The sequence below is a fragment of the Gorilla gorilla genome, chromosome 19 (assembly GCF_029281585.2).
Source record: "Gorilla gorilla gorilla isolate KB3781 chromosome 19, NHGRI_mGorGor1-v2.1_pri, whole genome shotgun sequence".
Lineage (NCBI taxonomy): Eukaryota > Metazoa > Chordata > Mammalia > Primates > Hominidae > Gorilla > Gorilla gorilla.
Window position 1 is genome coordinate 25,580,814 of NC_073243.2, and position 14,762 is coordinate 25,595,575.

A 14,762-nucleotide genomic window follows, 5' to 3' on the forward strand; every position below is an offset into this window, starting at 1 on the left:
CGATCCTGCTGGGACTGTACTCATCCCATGTGCATGAATTGCTCTCAATATTGAACCAGTTCAAATCTGCTTCCCTGAGGTCAGGATTGAACCAACCAGGCTCCAGGGAAGGGAGGAAAAAGAGCAATGGGAGAAGCTCAGTCATTTGTCCAGGGCAGACTCCCCTAAATTTTGGTCCTCAGAACAGTAGCCCTGAGGGATGCTCTGCATACAATAACAAGGTTCCAAAGTCAATGAAGAGTGAGAAATGGTATATTCTGGAACCCCTCTTCCACTTTGTAGAGTTGATGACATATCAAACTCTACAACATCTACAAACTCTGAGATATCCTTGAAGTAAAGCAACCAGGGTAACTTTGTTTAACTCAGATTTTCCCAAACGATTTCTTTTCTATAAAAGGATAAGCTCCTCCCCAAGGCAGCCCCACCTTCCTGCTATTAACATCCCTCAGAACCAGTGTCCTCAGAAGACACTTTGGGAAACACTGATTTTAGCCCATTCCATTTCTTTCCTATTGATTTCACCTATTTGATCAAAGGGTGGATGAAAAAGGATGGGATGGAGTGGAGGGAGTTAGGGAGGGCTGAGGAAGGCTGGAGATGCCTAGGAGGGTGGGCTGTGGTAGGATGGTGGGAATTAGGATGAGGTATCTCAGGTCAGGTCATGGGAGCAGGAATGGCTTTGAGGGTAGACTGGGGTGGTTCGGGAGAGTCAGGGTGATCCAACGCCAGCAGAGTAGGCTGACATGCTCTAGGGGGTGTCAAGTGAGTCACGGTGGGCAGGATGAAGGGGATGGAGGGGGCTGGCCAAGTAGGGTGAGGCAAGAGGGCACAGAGATGGTGAAGGTCGTGAAGGCTTAACATGGACCAGGAGAGGAAGAGGGCAGCTGTCTCTGTGTTTATAGCCTGCAAATACAAACTCAGGCCTGACGCTCAGGGGACTTTACCAACCAGGATGGCGGGGACACCCAGGATGCCCCAGGGACTGTCTGTCTGTGGGCGCTGCCAGGGACCTCCTGTGCTCACCGCCTCCTCAGCCTGCCTCTTGTAAGACTTCACTTTGGCCTGCAGCTTGTCCACCAGGTCCTGGAGCCTGAGGATATTCTTGCGGTCCTCCTCAGCCTGCAAACAGAGTACACGTGGCAGGGGCCCGCAAACCTATGGCCACTTCTGATGGGGCTTGGTCCATACAGCATTCACTGAGGAGGTTTTTGGGACCTCTACCTGGTAAGTCATCTCCTTGACTTTGCGTTCGTACTTGTGGGCTCCCTTCAGGGCTTCAGCTCCCCTCTTCTGTTCCACATCAAGCTCATTTTCCAGCTCCCGCACCTGAGTAGGATGAAAGGAACACAGAATTCAAATCTCCTCTCCCAGGCTTCTCTCATGGACTCATGGGCCAATCATTCTACAGTGAACTCAAGATCCCCTAATGGTCATTAAAAAGTCAGGAAAACAACAGATGCTGGAGACGATGTGGAGAAATAGGAACACTTTTACACTGTTGGTGGGAGTGTAAATTAGTTCAACCATTGTGGAAGACAGTGTGGCAATTCCTCAAGGATGTAGAATTAGAAATACCATTTGACCCAGTAATCCCAATATTGGGTATATTCCCAAAGCATTATAAATCATTCTATGAAGACACATGCACATATATGTTTACTGAGGCACCGTTCACAATAGCAAAGCCTTGGAACCAACCCAAATGCCCATAAATAGTAGACTGGATAAGGAAAATATGGCACATATACACCATGGAATACTATGCAGCCATAAAAAAGGATGAGTTCATGTCCTTTTCAGGGACATGGATGAAGCTGGAAACCATCATTCTCAGCAAACTAACACAGGAACAGAAAACCAAACACCAGATATTCTCACTCATAAGTGGGAGTTAAACAATGAGAACACATGGTCACAGTAAAGGGAAGATCATACACTGGGACCTGTCAAGGGGCAGGGGGCTAGGGGAGGGATAGCATTAGGAGTAATACCTAATGTAAATGATGGGTTGATGGGTGCAGCAAACCAACATAGCACGTTTATACCTATGTAATAAACCTGCACGTTCTGCACATGTACCCCAGAACTTAAAGTTAGAACAAAAAAAGATCCCCTAATGGGATTTTGCCAAGATGTCTCCTCCTAGGTCTCAGGAGCCACATTTTATTGACAATGCAGGTGCTTTGAGCAAGTGAGAATGAGATGCCCTTATTGGGCAGAGGCAGCCTCAGGTGCACAGAGCATAGCTGGTGGGTCAGGATTTGCTTAGATGCTCCCTTTTGTGGAGCCAGGTCATTTGGCAAGGGCAGCAAAAGCTAACCTGACTTGTCCTTGCAGGTGAAACCTGCCCAACTGTTCATTGAACTTACAGCAGATCAAGTAACTTGAACTTACAGATCAAGTAAGGCAGCAGGGATCACGAAGAGAACCTGGGCCAGGAGTAGTCAAAGCACTCTCCAGGCCCACTTGATAGACCCAAAGCAAGTCAGTCGCCACCACTGAGCATGAGTTTCTGTATATTTAGGATGGAGATAATATTTCCTGCCCAGCCTACCTCAAATGTGGAGATCAAATGAAAGTATGTGAAAGTATTGTTAGAATGACAAAGCACTACACAGGTGTTGTTAATTTCATAGTTGCTTCTGCCTTTCTTGAAGTCTTGAGGGGAAAGGGCAGCTACTGAGGACATAAGTCACCAACTGTGGTCCCAACTCCACAATCCAGAGATTGAAGCCAGGGAGGGGCAGCAGCCAGCTGCATGCTCCACTCCACTGGGAATCCCAGTGGCTGCAGAGCAGGGGCGACTCTGGGCTTGGAGACTCACTAGATCAGCCTTGAAAACTACCAATCGGACGGGCTTACTCTGGGTGCTGTTCCCAAAACCTCCCCACCCTCCACCTCCTGGACCCAGGAAATGTCTTCCATCAGGTTCTACAAAACATTTGTTTTCCTGGGAATTCTTTCTAGGCTTCTGTAAGGTTTATGGAAGTCACATAACTGGGCAGGGGATGGGAGGACAGTCAAGGTGCCTCACCATGGGAGGGGGAGGGTGGCCGAGGGCTCCCCGCCAACCCAGGAATCAAAGTACGGCAGAAGGTGTCATGAGATCTAATCCTTTTCCCATAGGAGGGATCCATGAGAAGAACAGGCCTAAACTCATTGTAGTGGAATAGGACTGGGGATAATTGAAAATAAACATTGAAGAATTTTAGGGGAAGTTCTAACTTCCCTGGTGTTTACTTTTGTTATTCAAAAAGTCTATGGCCTTGTTGTTTTTAGCACCCCCCTAAAAAAAACCCTTTCACATTTAATGGGACCATGTGCCTGGGAGGATATCCTCGGGTGGTTTGCATAAAGAATGACAGTATTTGGAGGCTTTCCTGCTGGGAAAAGTCCTCTCCTTCTCTTTTCCTCCTCCTCATCCTCCTTTCCTCCCTCTCTTTCATTTCCTGTCTCCCTGGGACAAGAGACATTCGAACAGCCTCCTCCGCAGAGCCCTCCTCCAAAATGTCAACCGCTAGTGCAGCCCATTTTAAAATGATTGAAATAAACCACATGGGTCTAAAAGGAAAAGCAAGGGAGACAGGAAACAAAGGGAACAGTCAGCAAAGAAACTGAACAATAACTGCAGGATACGCCGCCAGATAAAGAAAGAGCAGGATGTCCAGGTGTCGGGGGGTTGAACTTTTCTGGTGCATCAAGCTAAAGGAAGAAGCCCCGATCGCCCTCTTTTGGGGCTGGAGCAAGAGACATACCTGTGCCAGAATTGCAGCCTGCACTGACAGATGAGAAAAGCTGGGGAGGGAAGGAAACCTGAGACTGGGAGAAAACGGAAACTGCAGATTTTATGTAGGATGGGCCGTGTTGATCAAAGTGAAGCTTGGTCCAAAATGTAAATGCATCAAAATGAGTAATTTTATGACTGTAGAGTATATGTTAATAGCTTTTTCCATGTATGTGCGTGCATCTGAATCTACATAGCAAACGGAATGTGAACATTAACATACATCATTATATTACATTTACTGAGGTGTGAGCATACCAAAATAGATGTGTGTGTGCGTGTGTGTGTGTGTGTGTGTGTGTGTGTTTTGGGGCATAGGAACAGGTGAAACAGAAAGAGGTGAGAAATGAGGCTCACAGGGCATTTTTCAAGCAGTCCTGAAACTGAATTTGCAATCTATTCATTCAGTGGCCTTTTCCCACCATCTCAGTTTCTGGACTGTGGTTCTGTCCGAGGCTGTCACTTTCAGAGTAACAGTCCTCTCAAAAACTCTACCCGGTTCTCCAGTTTCTGGATCTGCTTCTTCCCGCCCTTCAGCGCCAGTTGTTCAGCCTCATCTAGACGATGCTGCAGGTCCTTCACCGTCTGCTCCAGGTTCTTCTTCATCCGCTCCAGGTGGGCGCTGGTGTCCTGTTCCTTCTTTAGCTCCTCAGCCATCATGGCAGCCTGGTTAAGTTCACAGGACACATCAGAGGCCCTGTCCGCCCATCCCTACCCAGAGCTTGCAGAAGAGGCGAAGGCTGGGATCATGGTGCTGAGCCTCCCCTGTCTGACTGGGGCCAGTCATTGCTGATTGCCCACAGCCTCCCCTCCCACTTTGCCACTGCTGAGACTGTACCCTCATTACATCTGTCTGGGAAGCCACCACTAACCGATTGTTGTCATAAGAGATGAAACATACTTGCCACGCCCTGGCTCAGAGGCCCCCCTTTCTCAGTTCCAAACCCCATCTCTGAAAAGGAAGAACAGAGCTCACATCCGTGATGGCCTTCTTGGCCTTCTCCTCTGCGTTCCTGGACTCCTGGATCGAGTTCTCCACCTCTGCCTGGCACTGAGCTATGTCAGCCTCCAGTTTTTTCTTGGTATTTATCAGGCTTGTGTTCTACAAGAAGAATTAGATATCAGGGGTGTGGGTTCTATTGGGGCGCTTAAAAAAATTGGGAGAGGGTTGGCTGGGGAAGGAAGTAAATTGTGATCCTGTTCCATTTCTTATTTTTCACGTGGGTGACCTGCTGGGTACAGTACTCTACATTCTTTCTTTATTCTTAACTGAACAGAAAGTCCTGAAACAGACCCAAGAATTGTACATCAAAGAATTCAGTAAATGATAAAAGTAGAATTTCAAATATTTGAGGATGGATAGATTATTCAGTAAAAAGTCTTGGAACAAGGAAATGATGATAGACATACTATATAAAATGAAAAATAATTTAAATAATCAAAATATGCCATAAATAGAATTGTAAGGGGTGACGACAAACTGGAAAACATTTGCAATGTACATTACAGAAGAAAATATTCCCTTTCTTAACATATAAATAAGGCAAATCAATTAAAAAAAGGGCAAAAACTACAAATGGGTAAAATACTAGAAGAAATTCAAATGGCCAACAAATGTGATAAAATGTTCCACCTCATTAGCAATAAAAAAAATACTAAAAACTCAGTGAGGTATGTTTCAGCAATAAAATTGGTGAAGATTTTTAAAATAAGAACTAGAATATTTGAGAATTTATAGAAGAGAACTCTCACACATTTCCCCAGTGGAAATAAAAATTGGGACAACCTTGTTAAAGAACAATTTATATTACAAATACCTTTGCTGTTTGGACCTTGAAATTTCATTTTTAGAAATTTATTTACTTCTAGAAATATTGATTATAGTAATCATAGAAGTATATGAAAATTTAGTTATGAGGAAGTTCATCAAAATAGTCTTTCTAAAAGTAAAATTTTTATTGAGAACAATCTAAAATAACCACAGAAGATTGATTAAATGAAAGGGCCATAATATACAAGTAGGATAGCCTACTTTTCTGTCATTAAAAATCATATAGAAGACTATTTAAAGATGTCGAAGCTGGGCACAGTGGCTCATGCCTGTAATCCCAGCGCTTTGGGAGGCTGAGGCGGGCGGATCACCTGAAGTCAGGAGATCGAGACAATCCTGGCCAACATGGTGAAACCCCGTCTCTACAAAAATACAAAAATTAGCTGGGTGTGGTGATGAGCACCTGTAATCCCAGCTACTCAGGAGGCTGAGGCAGGAGAATCGCTTGAACCCAGGAGGCAGAGATTGCAGTGAACTGAGATCGCACCACTGCACTCCAGCCTGGTGACAGAATGAGACACTGCTCTGTCTCAAAAAAAAAAAAAAAAAAAGATGTCAAAATATGTTCATGATTGTTAAATTCAAAAAAGAGATTGCAAAAGATTGCTCATACTTTTACTATATATACATGTATTTATTTTTAATTAAAACTTTTTTTTTTTTTTGTAGAGACAAGGTTTTGCCATATTGCCCACGCTTGTCTCAGACTCCTGAGATCAAACAATCCCAAATTCCTGGGATTAGAGGCAAAAATATAATATTTATATAATTCACAATGGGCCTAAGAATGAGAGACCCCCAGAATGTTAATAATATGCTTGACTTTTTTCTTCCATGTATTTACTTGTTTTTTCTATTTTTTTAAACAAAGGAGTTTTAAAAACTTTTATAAAAATAATTATTTTGTGTTTTTGTTGTTGTTGTTTGTTTGTTTATTTTTTTGGCAGGTTCTCCCTCTGTTGCCCAGGCTGGAGTGCAGTGTGGCATGATCATAGTTCATTGCAGCTTCAACTCCTGGGCTAAAGCAAACCTCCCACCTTGGCCTCCCAAAGTGCTGGGAGTATAGGTGTGGCGCTGAGCCGGGTCAAAAATAATTATTTTGAAATAAAATCTTAATATTCTAAGGTTTCCACTTAAATAGTACTTCCAGGTGCCTTACGTAATAATTAATCCTTCGTTGCTCTGATTTCCCCACAACGTGCAAGATGTTTAATGTTTGGATGAGAGAAAGCTCAGAAATCTGTCAATCAAGAGTCAGTTATTCCAGAAGCAAGCTTAAAAGAAAATTTGTCTTGACCACTAGTCTGGGAGAAACCGGGTGCTCCTTCCCACGGCGTGGGCCCTGAGCGGAGGGATAGCGGAAGCAGCTGCGGGGTGCAGAAGGCGCTATCTGCCCCAGGGTGGACCTTCAGCGGAGGAGTGAGGGCCGACGCACCTGGGAGTGCAGGAGCTGCACGCGGTCGCTGGCGTCCAGCAGCTCCTGCTCTGACAGCCTGCGGGTCCGCTCCGTCTGTTCCAGGGCCACCTTCATTTCCTCCAGCTCCTCCAGCAGGAGGCCATTCCTGCGCTCCACGATGGCCAGCTGCTCCTTGAGGTCCTCATTGCTCCTCAGGGCGTCATCCAGGTGCAGCTGGGAATCCTGCAGGGGAGACCCAGAGTGAGGCCAGAGCCGCCTGGCAGGCTGGGGCCCGTCCAGGTACGCAGAGGCGGCCACCGTGCTCACCTTGAGCTGGCCCTGGACCGTGCGCAGGTGCTTCTGGGTCTCTGCCATCTGGCGGTTGGAGTGGCCCAGCTGAATCTCCATCTCATTGAGGTCTCCCTCCATCTTCTTCTTTAGCCTCAGGGCGTCGTTCCGGCTGCGGATTTCAGCATCCAGCACGCTCTGCAGGGCCTCTGCTGCCCGCTGGCTGTTTCTTTTTAGCTGCTCGATTTCTTCATCTTTCTCAATGACCTTGCGGTCTAGCTCGGATTTCACCTGGCTCAGCTCTAGCTGCACGCGCAAGATCTTGCTCTCCTCGTGTTCCAAGGAACCCTGACGAAAGCAAAGGAGTGACTGAGAGTGCCGTGGACAGCCATCTTCATGAATGGGTATTTTCATCCCCATACGATCAAATGGGTATGCGTTTTTTTAAAAAAATTAAATTTAATTTTTTTTTTTGGTAGAGACAGGGTCTGTGTTGCCCAGGCTGGTCCTGAACTCCTGCGCTCCAGTGATCCTCTCTCCTTGGCATCCTAAAGTGTTGGGATTACAGGTGTGAGCCATGGTGCCCAGAGCCCAAATAGGTTTTGTGGGGTTTTTTTTTTTTTGGACAGAGTCTCCCTCTGTTGCCCAGGCTGGAGTGCAGTGGCACAGTCTCGGCTCACTGCAACCTCCACCCCCTGGGTTCAAGCGATTCTCCTGCCTCAGCCTCCCGAGTAGTTGGGATTACAGGTGCCCACCACTGTGCCTGGCTAATTTTCGTATTTTTGGTAAAGACAGGGTTTCACCATGTTGCCTAGGCTGGTCTCGAACTCCTGACCTTCCAGGTGATCTGCCTGCCTCGGCCTCCCAAAGTACTAGGATTACAGTTGTGAGCCACCATGCCCGGCTGCAAATAGGTATTCTTATACCCATTTTATAGATGAAGAGAACAATATTCAGAGAGGTCTGAGTATTTGGCTTGCTCCCAAATATCCCTAATAGTGATGAAACTGGGACTAAAACTTTGCATCGCTCATGAACAAATTATTTTATGACTTGAGATAGAGTATCTTTCTTAATTAGTGAAAATTTTATTGAGGGTATCTATTATAATAGTGACCATAAATCAGGAGTCAACCTATTCTCTAAAATGACAGGGCAACTGCTCTCCTGTTATCCTGTGTCGGTTCGTATTTCCCTAGAAACCACCAGCCATCCTGGCCACCACCGATTACTGCATTGGGAGACGCTGGGTGTGTTTGGATTATACAGGATTCTTGATAGCCAAAAATGATTGTCTGTGCCTCTATGTTAAACATAACTGAGAGATTCTGCACTGGTCTCAGGATGTTAGGTGATTGATTTTCTGCTTCCTGAGAGGAAGACATTGAAGAACATAATGAACACATTTACTTATTTTCAAAGGGGAACGGTGCCAGAGAACGCCTAGGAGATAAAGTAGCAGCCCGTGGATGTTTCAGCCCCTGGGATGGCTGAATGTTACTCCCAGTGGAGACTCAGGGTCTCCTGGCAGGAAGGGCCCCATGGGGTGGTGAAGGGCAGCCTGAATTTCAGTTCCCCGTCCTCCTGAATTTCTGAATGTCATGTCCTAGACACTTACCTCCACTTCTTCTAAGGTGACCTGCAGATCTGACTTTTCCTGCTCCACTAGCTTCTTGGTCTTTTCCACTTCCTGAAGATTCTTGCCAGTTTCTGCAATCTGCTCAGTTAAGTCGGAAATCTCTTCTGCAAAGGACAGGCTTGATTTAGGCTGTTTCAACAGGCTCCGGTTTATAGTATAGGCATTTGCCAGGCAATTCAGGGATGGGCGATTCATTCATGACATTTATACAGGAGAGAATACAGGGCAGCCGTTCAGATGAGGTGTTGGCAAGACAGGGATGTGTTGCCTCACCTGCACTAGGCAGACAGGAACCACAAGTAAAGAATAGAAACTTAAAACTTCAAAAGTACCATATACAAAACGGTCATAGAGAAGACCAGAGAAAACAACTGTGGGGAAAACGCATAGAATCATAGTCTGCAGAACCAGAAGGGGCTTTGGAAAGTGTTGGGTGTGGTCTTCTGATTTTGTAGAGCAGAAATCTGAGGTCCTAAGGGATTCAGTGGCATGTGCAAGAATACAAAGCCACTTAGAGACAGAAGCACTGAAGGGTCTTCTCTAACGGAGCAGTGGGCTCAGCAACCCACTGTTCCTTCAGTTCTCAAAAATGAGACTTAGCTGCTGCCGTGCCTTACATTAAAAAGGTTTGGGCCTTGGGGCAAATTGAGTCAATGTGAGGCATGATGGGTGAGGATCGTGTGGGGAAGTGGGAAGGAGGTGTCTGGAGATGGCTGTGGCCAAATGGGGAAGGGGTTGGCAGGAGGAGAGGGGGACATAGCACACACCGGTGGTGGAGACAGCTCACCTTGCAGATTTTTGTTCTCTCGCCTCAGTGTCTCTAACTGGTCCACCACCTCCTCATAGGCATTCCTCATCTTGAAGAGTTCAGTGCTGAGTGACCTGGACTCCTTCTGAGCAGCTTCCAACTCAGCCTGGCTTTCGTCCAGCTTTTGCTTCCACTCTGCAAGGACCTGGGAGATGACAAAGGGACATGGGAGAAGCAGAAAGCAGGGGTGACTCAGAAGAGTTCATGCAAACAAGGGCTGTCAGTAACACCAACGTTTTGCCCTTCCATCCTTAGGGACTGAAGAAGGAGGAGGAGCACTGTTCTAGATCAGGGACCCCAAACTGTGATATCCCTGCAGACCCTCTGCTGCATTCTCACAGACATTATAATCTCAATGGAACGGAATTAGCTTTCACTAAAAATAAAATTGCCTTTGGAGGGACTGTCACAGTAGTCAAGAAGACACCTCAGGTCCCTGAAACTGGCAAATGATGCTCCAGCTGGGGGCGCTCTAGGATGTGCAGGTATCTCACACATCTAAGTGTGAAACTGTTGTTTTCACCACTGCCACTGCAAAACATTTGTCCCTTTTCCAAATTCAGGTATTTTCATGTAAATAGCATTTCCCCAACTTGAATTATCCTCATGCCATCTTCACAAAGAAAGCGGCTGGGGAAGGACCTTGTCGAAGTTCCTCTGCTTCTTGTCCAGTGTGGCACAGGCAGTGTGGGAGCGCTCCAGATCCCGCATCAGATCATCCACCTCTCCCTGCAGCCTCTGCTTGGTTTTCTCCAGCGACGCGCACTTGGAGTTCGCCGTCTCCGTGTTCTCCTCTGCTTCCTGGAGCCTCTGGGCCAGTTTTTTCCTACGAAAACCAGATTTTTTTTTTTCCCCTTCGCAAAGGTGGAATATTTCAGAAGGTAACTGTCAGATGGGAAGAGAAATGAATAGCGTGGAAGGGACTGGTGTTTGATGAGACCAAGACCTAGTATTTGGTGAGTGGGGAGGATCCAAGTGTCACAGAGAGACTCTCAAAATGCTTGGTGGCAAAGCAGGTCCCTAAGGAGCACCTCCAGGGAGCTAGGTGGAATGGACAGTTCCCGAGAAGAAGGACAGGGAGACCCCCAGAGGGTGGGGGGTACAATCCGAATGTTTCAGAAACCACAAAGGCATGGGCAGGAAAGAATCTCTCAAGATATGAAGACTCCTGGTCCCTTGGCTTGTATCCTCGGGCCCCCTCTGCTATTGCCACCCTGGAGCCCCTACTTGGCCTCCTCCAGCTCCTCTGTGCGCTGAATGGCGTCCGTCTCGTATTTGGTCCTCCACTGGGCAACCTCACTGTTGGCCTTGGAGAGTGCCCTCTGCAGCTCGGCCTTGGCTTCCTGTTCTTCCTCATACTGTTCCCGCAGCAGGTCACAGTCGTGGCGGGAGGACTGCAGGGCATGCGCCATGGCGTTCTTGGCCTGGGAATGACAGCGGTGACAAATTGCAAAAACATTTGACCCTTTTCCAAGTTCAGGTATTTTCATTTAAATCACTTTCCCCCAACTTGAATTACCCCTATGCTGTCTTCACCAATTTTGCCCTATCAGCATATCACCTGGTTTAATTTTTTTTCAAGTGGACTCCTTAATTATATTTAAATATATTTAACAAAAGAGTAAACTGTCACAGGAAAGTAAGTGGAAAACCATTGACATTTGCCATAAACAGAAGATAACCATAAGTGCAGTGGAAATAAAGCAATGTTATCATGTCTAGCTAGGTACTGTTGCCTGCTGGGACTCCATGCCTGGGGTCTACCCTCTATTTCTTAATAGGGTAAATAAGCAAACGCTAAGGAAGTATGGTTCACACTGAGGCCTTTTCCTTGATATAATCAGAAGGATTGGAACAATTAAAAAGGGAATAATTTTCTCACTACTTGATGCAATGGTATGGAATGCTGTGACCAGGAGAAGCCTGAAAGCATCTTTTGATGTCACCACTGGGCTATGTCCCCACACTGGGGATTGCTGATGTGAGCTTTGCTGTTTCCACAGCTGGACTTCCTCCTAGGCAGAGAAGACATGCCTAGAGGCCTCCGTCCCTCACTCCCTCCCATTGGAGGGATGTAAGGGCAACAGTTTAGCTCCGACTATAATGGCCACAAGACGCCCTCTGGTGCCACCATCAAAGAGCGAGTTCTGTCAGCCCACTTCAGTAATTTGTGCATTTTCATCTTTTTAAAAATGCAATAGACCAAGTGTGGTGGCTCATGCCTGTAATCCTAGCAGTTTGGGAGGCTGAGATGGGCGGATCACCTGAGGTCAGGAGTTTGAGACCAGCCTGATCAACATGGAGAAACCCTGTCACTACTAAAAATACAAAACCGGGCATGGTGGCACATGCATGTAATCCCAGCTACTTGGGAGGCTGAGGCAGGAGAATCACTTGAACCCAGGAGGCAGAGGTTGTGGTGAGCCAAGATCGCGCCATTGCACTCCAGCCTGACCAACAAGAGTGAAAATCCATCTCAAAAAAAAAAAAAAAAAAAAAAAGGCAATAAACGACAAACTTTGCCTAAGAAGGAAAACTCAGCTGTTGCTGTATTCTTGCCAAAGGACAGCCCGCTCCTGCAGTGGCCCTTCTCAGTACTTGTTCAGGCTTGGGTTCTCACCACTTCCCCTTTCCCCCCATCTACCAAAGATCTTTACCATACAACAGAAAGATGGGAGACAAATATGGCGCTTGTCCTTTTTCAGAAGAAAAAGGTGGAGCTTGGGAAAATTCCAAAAGATTGCCCTATAAGTCTTAGCCAGTGTACAGCAACCTCGGAATTCCATTCATGCAGTTTTTTGGACTCTTAGTCACCTATTCTGATACTTGAATATGAATTGGCAGCACCAAGTACCTACTGTGTGCACTGTTCTGCTAGGCACAGTAGGTACAGTGAGGACAAACTATTCTTGCCCTCCATGAGTTTATAGATCTGTGGGGAGACATGTATTATAAACACAATATCTAGACATTGAAATCAAGAAGGTGATGATGTTCATGTTTATGCAACTGTCTCAAGGGTGCTCCCAAAACCATGGAGCCTTCTTGGAGGAGGGGAGCTTAAAATCGGGTGGTATAGGAGGTGACACATCAGGAATAATGAAGAAGAAAGAGGAGGGGGATTTCAGGTGGCCAGGATGAATTGCTGGGCAGAATGATCAAGTGTGTGCAGTGATGGGGAGGAGGTGCCCTGGCTGGAGAGGGGAGTTTCTCAGACCACCCTGCGGGGGACAGAGGAGGCCAGGGGATGGGCCACCATAGGTATGGTTTTCTATTCCTGAAGAAGGAGATCCAGTGCCAAGGCCCTCTAACCTTAAAGGACAGGTTCCCACCATGCTGCAAGGCAGACAGGAGAAGCAACAGGTTTCTTTCTTTCTTTCTTTAATGGAGTCTCGCTCTGTCTTCCAGGCTGGAGTGCAGTGGTGTGATCTCAGCTCACTGCCACCTCCGCCCCCTGGGTTCAAGGAATTGTCTGCCTCAGCCTCCCGAGTAGCTGGGATTACGGGCACCTGCCAGTACACCCAGCTAATTTTTTTTGTATTTTTAGTAGAGACGGGGTTTCGCCATCTTGGCCAGGCTGGTCTTGAACTCCTGATATCGTGATCCACCTGCCTTGGCCTCCCAAAGTGCTGGGATTACAGGTGTGAGTCACCGTGCCCAGCCGCAGCAGATTTCTTGATGTAGCACTGCTCCGACCAGCTTCACGGGTGAAGTGGTCATATAGCCTGGCTTCTCAGGTTCAGTCTGACTCTATATCTTTACCTTGGTTTCTTCTTCCATTTGCCTCTTAAGCTCCTCCAGCTGCTGGGTGAGGGCCTGCTTGCTTTTGGTCAGCTGTGAAATCAGAGACTCCTTCTCTTCCACTCGGTGGCTCAGCTCCCCTACCAAACAGATGTGGCCCCCACGTCAGTGTTACTGACCACCCTCTCCCATGGTCCGGCTGGACCCCAGAGCCCTGCCCATTCTCACCATTTTGGGTCTGCAGTCTTGCTTTCTGCATGTTCAGATCATGGATCAACTGTGTCTGTTGCTCGTCCTTGGCTTTGATTTCACTAAATTGATCTTCTACCGTCCGGCACGTTCTTTCTATGTTACTCTTTAACAAACAGAAAGTCAACATGAATGGGAAGAAATGGATTCCTAGTGCCCAGCATTGAACTGAACAGTGTAATCATTTAGTTTCTTGTCAGGTAAAATAAAAATAAAAGTACAGAACAAAAAAAAGTTCAGTTTCAAAAAAATCATAATCGGCCAGGCGCAGTGGCTCATGCCTATAATCCCAGCACTTCGGGAGGCCGAGGAGGGTGGATCACCTGAGGTCAGGAGTTTGAGACCAGCCTGACCAACATGGTGAAACCTTATCTCTACTAAAAATACAGAAATTAGCCAGACGTGGTGGCGCATGCCTGTAATCCCAGCTACTCGGGAGGCCGAGGCAGGAGAATCGCTTGAACTCGGGAGGCGGAGGTTGCAGTGAGCCGAGATCATGCCATTGCACTCTAGCCTTGGCGGCAAGAGTGAAACTCCGTCTCAAAAAAAAAATCATAATTATTTCAGATTTGTGAATGCAGCTCAATCACCAATCACTTGGAACATCAGGTAGATAAGTATTTAATGATTTGTAAACAACCCTTTGAGAAGATGTCACTTTTAAGTGGATCTTTCGGATCCTCTTGTAATATAAGTGATTCGTGAATAATTGCAAGCAATACAAGCCTGTGAATATTTGCAACAATATATTCAGATGACAGTGTTAAGCATTTCATTCAATAACACAGAAGGTTCCCCATGGTGCAGGCAGTATGAAGGGATTCACCTCTCTGGCTTCCAGTTGGCCTGTATTTTTGTGAAGTTTGTTCAAAACCCTTGTGTGTGTTGACCTTTCTCTCCTCCTGCTGCTCCATAAAATAGAAAATAAAATGTATAGAGCATATGTTTTTCTTTAGAATGGTGAGTATGAGATGGCAGTGGAGGAAGCAGGGACACTAATTCCACGGGCGTCCTGGAGGAGCT

General features: G+C 46.6%; 1 protein-coding gene and 1 long non-coding RNA gene across 2 annotated transcripts in view; one reads left to right on the forward strand and one right to left on the reverse strand.

Moving 5' to 3' along the window:
* The window catches only part of LOC129527854 (uncharacterized), a 48,968-nt gene that overhangs the window by 10,138 nt on the left and 24,068 nt on the right, over window positions 1–14,762 (forward strand). The gene's annotated exons all lie outside the window — the stretch shown is intronic.
* MYH13 (myosin heavy chain 13) overlaps window positions 1–14,762 on the reverse strand; it is a 72,013-nt gene that overhangs the window by 1,304 nt on the left and 55,947 nt on the right. Inside the window, exons 28-39 of the mRNA XM_019013356.4 lie at window positions 13,719–13,845; window positions 13,512–13,630; window positions 10,977–11,173; window positions 10,392–10,575; window positions 9,729–9,894; window positions 8,921–9,045; window positions 7,342–7,650; window positions 7,054–7,257; window positions 4,764–4,889; window positions 4,283–4,453; window positions 1,225–1,329; window positions 1,027–1,122 (exon numbers count right to left, since the gene is read on the reverse strand). Coding sequence (XP_018868901.3) covers window positions 1,027–1,122; window positions 1,225–1,329; window positions 4,283–4,453; window positions 4,764–4,889; window positions 7,054–7,257; window positions 7,342–7,650; window positions 8,921–9,045; window positions 9,729–9,894; window positions 10,392–10,575; window positions 10,977–11,173; window positions 13,512–13,630; window positions 13,719–13,845 — 1,929 coding nt within the window. The remainder of the gene's footprint in view (window positions 1–1,026; window positions 1,123–1,224; window positions 1,330–4,282; window positions 4,454–4,763; window positions 4,890–7,053; window positions 7,258–7,341; window positions 7,651–8,920; window positions 9,046–9,728; window positions 9,895–10,391; window positions 10,576–10,976; window positions 11,174–13,511; window positions 13,631–13,718; window positions 13,846–14,762) is intronic.